This window comes from Gastrolobium bilobum, unplaced genomic scaffold (assembly GCF_033153095.1).
Source record: "Gastrolobium bilobum isolate Gb01-03AN ecotype WA unplaced genomic scaffold, APGP_CSIRO_Gbil_v1 utg30092, whole genome shotgun sequence".
Lineage (NCBI taxonomy): Eukaryota > Viridiplantae > Streptophyta > Magnoliopsida > Fabales > Fabaceae > Gastrolobium > Gastrolobium bilobum.
Genome location: NW_026900083.1, coordinates 1 through 8,652, shown reverse-complemented (window position 1 = coordinate 8,652; position 8,652 = coordinate 1). Strand labels below are relative to the sequence as shown.

General features: G+C 37.0%; 1 protein-coding gene across 1 annotated transcript; it reads left to right on the top strand.

Annotated features, from left to right (window-relative positions):
- Positions 1-705: 705 nt before the first annotated feature.
- Positions 706-8,633, top strand: LOC133295242 (valine--tRNA ligase, mitochondrial 1-like; the record flags this gene model as incomplete). Its single annotated transcript, XM_061494040.1, has 11 exons — positions 706-887; positions 4,815-4,958; positions 5,198-5,248; positions 5,377-5,552; positions 5,634-5,706; positions 6,265-6,330; positions 6,409-6,492; positions 7,150-7,227; positions 7,335-7,418; positions 7,712-7,791; positions 8,576-8,633. Coding segments are annotated over exons 2-11 (834 nt in total), but the record flags the coding sequence as incomplete, so codon positions are not given.
- Between the last annotated feature and the right edge of the window lie 19 nt (positions 8,634-8,652).

Here is an 8,652-nt window from a genome sequence, read left to right as displayed (position 1 = left end):
TTAATTAATAAGTGTGACCCAATAAATTATAACCGTTAGATTGACGAAAATCAACGTTTAAGATTTGATAATAAGAGATAGTAAGAAAAAAAGATAGTAAGTATAACCTCCCCATCTAACAAACCTAATAATTGGAACTAAAAACGTAATGCAACACAACTATTGATCCTTTTTTGAGTCTCTGCAACTCGTGTTGGAGTGTCAGAGTATCGCAAAGTGCCGGAGACGACATGTCAGATTTTTTGAAGTGTCGATGTTTCATAGGTTGTAATAAAACATGGACACTGCAATTTCCAAAAAGAATAAAATGCGTGTTAGACACATGTTGAACACTGACACATAGTCAACTTTTTAGGATATATAGACTTTTTCGTCACGCGAATTTTACCAGATACAGTCAAAAGGTATTTTTGAAGAAAAATTATAATTTTTTAAAAAATTAAAATATATTAATAAAATTAAAATTTTAAAAAAATTAAAAATATTTAATAAAATCTTAAGGGGCATGTTATATTTGCAAACTTTTTTGTTTACAAACTACACTATATTCTCTCGGAAAAACAATAATTACACTGTATTTTTTTCGGACATGCGTAATTTGTAAAAATTTTGAATTTTTTTTTGTAAAAGTATCCGTCCCCAAACTAAAATAAAACTTAGAACCCTAAACTATCCGTCTAACCCCTTTCTTCTTCGTTCACGAGGGCCGCTGCTATCTCTTCCTTCGCTGCTCTCTAAGGCTCTAACTCTCTTCTTCGTCGTCTTCTCTGCTGCTCTCTAAGGCTCTAACTCTCTTCTTCGTCGTCTTCTCTGCGTCGGAAGGTCTCTTCCTTCGCCGTCTGCTCAACTGTCCGTCTGCCATTTCTTCCTCGTCGCTTCATTGGCTGGTAATGCTTCCTCTTGGTTGCAATGTATTGAAATGCTGAGTTATATGGCTGCTAAATTTAGTTGCATTAGTTTATTGGTAATTTTTGTGACTGAATCCTTGAAATAACAATTTGATGCTGTTACTGTTATTTAGATTCAATATAATGTTAAATCAGTAATGCCGTTATATCACTTTGACACCACTTCTCCATCATTCCATTTTTCATAATACTGATTCTTCTGAGGAACAAATTTTCACTTGGTCTTCATAATAATATGGCATCATTTTTTTATTTTATTTTTTAACTTTTCCCAAATAAATAATATAATAATGCCGTTTCCTTGAAATTAAATTATTCATCTTATAAGACTTGCTGTTGGCTTTTGCATGATAAGCCTTGAAGAATCATGGTTTATTATTATTAATTTAAGCAAGCACCTTAAATAAATTAGGAAGTCACAACAATGAAACTTGAGGAAAATTAAGGCATTTTAGAATACTTGGTAAAATTGACTTCTGGTGCTGAAAGTTAATATTCTTAGGACAACAAAAAATTCAAGAATAAGTAAATGATATGTGCTTATTTGCCATGGTGGTATACAATGCAAACATAGACTAAATGTATTAAATGTAAACTATATTATACATATTAAAAATATTATTTAATATCAAAATGTGCCCTGTGTCATCGTGTCGTGTCGCGTGTCGGTGTCGATGCAACATAGGTCGTAGCATCCAATCCTAGAAAGAAAAGAAACTGTTAAAATAGGAAATATTAGATATATAGATTTGGTTCAGATTTGTATAGATTAGATTACTTTCCTATCTGTAGATATTCTTTTTGTATTAGATCTGGGCTTCTCACTTAAGCCCATTAGGGTCTCTATATATTGTAACTCTTTGTATTAGATTAATACACAACATATTATTTTATATTCAAGTTGGTACCGGAGCTCTTTTGTTTTGGGGACCCTCGCTTTCGCTTAAAACTCCGTTCTCGCTTTAAAACCTAAGACCACTGCTTAGGAATCCTCTTTTCTTTGCCGTGCATCCTTCCGGCAAGCCATACAGGGCTGTAAGCTCCTTTGAAGTAATTTCCGAACGCGTCAGCACCTCCGACAGCCACTGGAACCACCGTCCAGCACTGTTCAGGCCGCCGGAGAAGTTTTCCGGCGAATTTTCGAACCAAACCACCCGCGATCAAGACCCTCTCCTCCCGGCGATCAGTTATGTGGAGGTCCGACCACCATCACATCCTTCACGTGCCGTCATGCGCCGCCTGTCTCCTCTGCGCGTGGTGCTCACGCGCCACCTTCTGCAGCGCGTGTGCACTATTTCGGTGGAATTTTCCGGCCGTTCTTGGATAGAAAGGCTCGTCCTCTCCTCCTCTTTCCAGATTTGGGGTTGGTTCTTTGTGGGTCTCACTTTTTGTGCGCGCCTCTTCTTGATTTTTGATCAGGTTCGTTCTTATTTACTTGGTTTATACCCTTGTGATTTAATATACTGGCAGATCTTCTCCTGTTCACTCGGAGGTTAGTTCTCCCTCTCGTCCTGCCAAAAGTTCTCCTAACATCATCTCCACCAATGTTGGGCCCATTACCTCTTCAAAGTTGAAGGGTTCTGTTAATTACAAGAACTGGGCCACCTCTGTTCGAGTTTGGTTCTTTGGACAGGGACATGGGAACCATCTCTCGACTAAATCTACTGAAGTTCCTAAGGAAGAAAAATCTGATTGGGAAAGAATTGACAACCAGCTTTTGAGTATCCTTTGGCAGTCTATTGTTCCAGTCGTCTTGGACATCTTCTATTCTTTTCAAACTTGCAATGAAGTGTGGGAGGAAGCAAAACACCTCTACACTAATGATGTTCAGCAGCTCTATTCCATCATGTCTCAGTTTATGGATCTGCGCAAATCATCTGCTGTTGATTGGACTTTGGCTGACTCATCGCCCACTGCTGTTGATTCTTCCCCTCCGGCTCCTTCACCAGAGGCTCTTCCCATTGCTCAAAGAAAAGGTACTCGTACTACTCGTAACCCTTATCCTCTTTATACCTTTTTGAGCTATGACCGTCTTTCTTCTCCTCATTTCACCTTTGTTTCTAGTCTTTCTTCTATTTCTATTCCTAAGACCACAGGTGAAGCACTTTCCCATCCAGGGTGGCGTCAAGCGATGCTTGATGAGATGACTGCACTTCATTCCAATGGCACTTGGGACCTTGTTTATGCTCCTCCAGAGAAGTCTATAGTTGGTTGTCGCTGGGTTTTTACTGTGAAAGTTGGACCTGATGGCCATGTTGATCGTCTCAAGGCACGCTTAGTTGCAAAAGGTTTACTCAAATCTTCGGCCTTGATTATAGCGACACATTCTCTCCGGTCGCTAAGATGGCGTCAGTTCGCTTATTTCTTGCTCTTGCTGCTGTTCGTCACTGGTCATTCCTTCAACTTGACATAAAAAACGCCTTTCTTCATGGTGATTTACAAGAAGTTTACATGGAGCAACCACCTGGCTTTGTTTCTCAGGGGGAGTCTGGGAAGGTGTGTCGTCTTCGCAAATCCTTATATGGTCTCAAGCAGTCTCCTCGGGCATGGTTCAGTCGCTTCAGTTCTGCTGTTCAGGCTTTTGGCTTAGTCCACAGTAAAGTTGACCATTATGTATTTTATAGGATCACATCTCCTGATAAGTGCATCTATTTGTTAGTCTATGTTAATGACATCATTCTCACCGGAAGTGATCAAGCTGGAATTCGTCAGTTAAAACAGCATTTATTCAGTCAATTTCAAACAAAAGACCTTGGGAAGCTGCGTTACTTCTTGGGAATTGAGGTGGCACAATGTAGACAGGACATTTCTATCTGTCAAAGGAAGTATGCCTTGGATATCCTAGAAGAGACTGGTATGTTGAGGTGTAAACCGGTTGATACACCCATGGATCCCAATGTCAAGTTATTGCCCGGACAGGGGTAGCCGTTATATGATACTGGTCGTTATTGGAGGCTAATTGGGAAGCTCAATTATCTTACTGTGACTAGGCCAGACATTTCTTTTGCTGTTAGTACGGCTAGTCAGTTCCTTGATTCCCCTTGTGATTCTCATTGGGATGCTGCTGTGAGAATCCTCCGATACATCAAAGGAGCACCAGGAAAAGGTTTGTTGTATTCGGATCGGGGAAATACAGAAATTTGTGGTTATTCAGATGCTGATTGAGCAGGATCATACTCAAACAGGCACTCTACTTCCGGCTATTGTGTCTTCTTTGGAGGAAGCTTAATTTCTTGGAAGAGCAAGAAACAACCTGTTGTTGCTCGATCTAGTGCAGAAGCCGAGTATCGTGCAATGACAATTGCTACCTGTGAGTTAATCTGGTTAAAGCAGTTGATTCAGGAACTTCATCTTTGTGAACAGAAACAACCTATGACACTCATTTGTGACAATCAAGCTGCGCTACATATATCCTCTACTCTAATCTTGTATTTCATGAGAGAACCAAACATATAGAGGTTGATTGTCACTTCATTCGAGAAAGGATTCAATCAGGAGAAATCTAAACAACTTTTGTCAACTCTAATGATCAACTAGCGGATGTCTTCACTAAAGCTCTTAGAGGTTCTCGGGTTGAATACATTTGTAGCAAGCTTGGTGCTCACAATATATACGCACCAGCTTGACGGGGAGTGTTAGAATAGGAAATATTAGATATATAGATTTGGTTCAGATTTGTATAGATTAAATTACTTTCCTATCTGTAGATATTCTTTTTGTATTAGATATGGGCTTCTCACTTAATCCCATTAGGGTCTCTATATATTGTAACTCTTTGTATTAGATTAATACACAACATATTATTTTATATTCAAGTGAAACGAAGGAGATTAGTGTGTTTTGATACTTTACCACACCTAGGTTTGTGCTGTGGCTTCTAACATTGCTTTGTCTCCATTTTTCAAGAGCCGTTATTGGCTTTCGCTGCGCAGACTCCATACGCAGCAGAATCTTCACTGTTCACCAATGGAGTTGTCTGACAACAACAAGAAAGAGCAAGTGCCACCCACAACCGAAGACCCTGAGAAGAAAAAGAAGAAGGAAGAAAAGGTTTTTCTATCATCATCTTCTTCTTCTTGATCCTGATTGTTTTGTAAATCAGGATTTGCATTAATGGGATTTTTAAAAAAAAATTATGCTTTTTGAATATCCTTTTCTTGAATTCCAGTACTCATGGGAATGGAAGGAATTTATAAAAAATTATTTTAAGGCATTTTGAATGGAATTATAATATGCAATGGTTTCTAATTTATATTTTCTCATGTGACAATGTTATGGCTTTGTCCTAGGCAAGAGAGAAACAATTGAAGAAAGAGAAGTTTCTTCAGAAGCAAGCTCAGGTAAAATTGCAACATTTGATTTTGCTATATTTTTATTTTTCCTGTGTGATTTTTATCAATTTGATCTTGTAAACAATGTTCATAATCTCCACTTTGCCCCCCCTCTTTCTTTCATTTGGTGTTGGCAGCAACAAACACAACAATCATCCAATGCTTCTAAAAAGAGTGAAAAGAAAAATGTGAAGCGTGGTGCAGAGGATGAGAATCCTGAAGACTATATTGATCCCGAGACTCCGTTGGGTGATAAGAAATGTATGTCTAGTCAAATGGCGAAACAGTACAGTCCAACTGCCGTGGAAAAATCGTGGGTGTTAAAAATCCATCGTTATGCTCAATTGACTTTAATTGTATGAAGTGCTCATCTTTTATGTTTGCTAAAATTTAGGTGGTATGAGTGGTGGGAGAAATCAAGGTTTTTTGTGGCAGATGCTAGCAGCTCGAAACCATCTTTTGTTATTGTGAGTTTCTTGTCGAACATATATATGTTTGTTCCTGATGCCATGTGAAACTGTTTTTGCTCCAATTTTTCTACCTGAGAGTAAAAGTCAATTATGTTTATACAATTAGACGATTTGGTGTAATAGAGATTTACATGTGCGTTATGGAGTGTGAAGTAACGATTTGCTGAATAGTGGGAGTCATCCTTCCCAATTTCGGAGATCCTTCTAATGAAAAATTAAAATCTATTGTTCTATTTCTTAAAGTGCTTTATCTTATAGATTAAGAAGTTTCTCAAAATTCAATAGTATTACATTAGGTGTTGAATGTTATCTCATTTAATTGCACTAATAGATTCCCAAATTGTGTACTATTGATCAATGGTTGTCTTTTTTGGATTTGAATGAAATATAGTGTCTTGTTCTTGCTTAAAATCTTGAAAAGTTTTAGGCTATATGCTTTTTTGTACTGCTTCAGAGGAATGTGCAAAGTGGCTGTACAAATTCAAATGATATAAAAATTTATGTGTTTTTGCTCCCTTTTTGTGTCTATTGAGAATTTGATTGTGCTGTATTTAGGTTCTGCCTCCACCTAATGTGACTGGTGCTCTCCATATAGGTCATGCTCTAACAGCTGCAATAGAGGTATCTTATATATCCCATTTTCCCTATTCAGTTTAGCTGTTCAAAATGGTTAATCTCAATGAGATTTATTGCTTGCAGGACACAATGATTCGTTGGAGAAGAATGTCTGGATACAATACTTTGTGGGTGCCTGGGATGGATCATGCTGGGATTGCCACACAGGTTCTATTTCTAAATTGAATTTTTCATGTAGTTCTTAACTCTTCTAATTTATCATTTATTGTGGATGTTGTTGGGTGGTGGAGGAAAGGCTACTTATTTGGCTATGGCTTTCAAGTTTCCCTTGTTTGGATAAACTTATGATTGTTGGGCACTTTTTGTTTTTAAAGAAAATGTTATTTTCCATTTAGATACAATGTTTAATAAGTACTTGTACTAAAAACCACTTGTTCAGTTGCCTATGCACATTTAATTTAGTGCTGTCAATGTGTGAACACAAAGTAGTTTTTGCTCTGTGGTTGGATTTCTTTTAAAATGTTAGCTTCTGAGGCAGAATGACTTTTTTTTTCCTTCCAATTTTTCATACATCTTTCTGTCACAAATTCGTGACTAGAAATGAATTGGATAGTTCTTTCGCTGCAAAGTTAAGGGCAGAAAAGGCAGCATATAGATAGAAGTTTTATTTTTCCTACAATTTGTGTCATACTGTCATTGACTTTAAATTGTAGTGTAAGCCCTATCTCAAATTTTACTTATGGTGCTCATGTACTATGGGTTACTTTACTCTTTAATGATATATATCTTAAGTTTCTTGTTTCAGCATATCTTTTATGTGTGAGGTGGTGTTAAATTATGTAAATTATGATTTTTATGCCGCAGGTAGTTGTGGAGAAAAAGATAATGCGTGAAAGACAACTAACCAGGCATGATCTGGGCCGTGAGAAATTTATCTCCGAGGTATGTTTTGTAAAACAATTTTTGAAGTCAAGGTTCTTGATAGCCTGATATCTTCTATTTTTTCTCCTGAACGTATGACCAACTTTGATGAATATTGGCAAAAGTAGGTATGGGAGTGGAAAAACAAGTATGGTGGCACAATATTACAACAATTACGCCGATTAGGAGCCTCTCTGGATTGGTCTCGTGAGGTAATTATGTATTTTAAGTAGTTTTATTATTATTTTTTATTTTGGGGTTGTAGGATAAAAGAAGACTCCGTTAAGGAAGAAAAAACATGAGCTCGAAAGAACAATCCCTGTTCCTTTGCATGTCCAACCTAAAACACCCTTATAAAACCCGTTAGCAGAAGCCGGTTATGAAGCTAAGAAAACTGAAACAAAGCCTACCCAGTAGGAGTCAGATATTATTTCTCATGCCATTTCACTGTCATAGTGTGTTAATTGACCTTCTTATTTATCTCTGTCTCACTTTCTATTTCCAGTGCTTCACTATGGATGATAGAAGATCTAGGGCTGTGACAGAGGCTTTTGTGAGGCTTTACAAGCAAGGCCTTATCTATAGGTGGGGTGGGCATTGGCAATATTCATTGTCTTTATGTAATGCTTTTATTCATAACTTCTGAATTATAGGATCTTCGTTGATGCTGATTCCAATCTTTTAATATTGACACTAATTAATAAGATCCTTGATTATATCTGGTCAAAGCTTTAGCTAATGTGTTATTGGAAACACTATAGGATGCTTATTTGTTATCAACCATGTGTAATAATATATACACAAATCAAATTTTGTTGTAAGACTTTGTCTTAGACCTAGTTACTGTACGATGTTCCTCAATTACACACACACATATATGTCAAAGGCTATAAGGCAAAATCTTTTAGATAAACTTCCTGCCACATGCGGATCTGAAGTCAAAACCAGAATCATGTGGACTACAGCCATATTTTGGGAACATGATATGATTGAACGTTCAGCATAGACCAAAATATATAGTGGACTTGCAAACTTTTTTCTGTTGAATCATAATTTTAATTATGATGTTGCGCATTTTTGGGCAAAAGATGTGTTATATCCTTGATGAATTGTTGGAATCTAAATACTAAGATACATTTATGTGCAAATGTGCTACATGGTAAATTATATGATATATATTTATGTGAATTAAGTTATATTCTAATGTCTTGCTGATGTGATTCTGTTTCCTAAGCTTTGAGTGCTCCTCAAGTTCTCAATTTCTTATGACATGATTTATACCTAAACTTGTTATTGTATATGCTCATTTACATGATTCAACTTGCTCTTTTGTGGAGATATTACTTTTTTTTTGGGGTCATTGTTGCAGGGACCTTCGTTTAGTAAATTGGGATTGTGTGTTACGAACGGCAATATCTGATATTGAGGTATGCAATGTGTTTACTT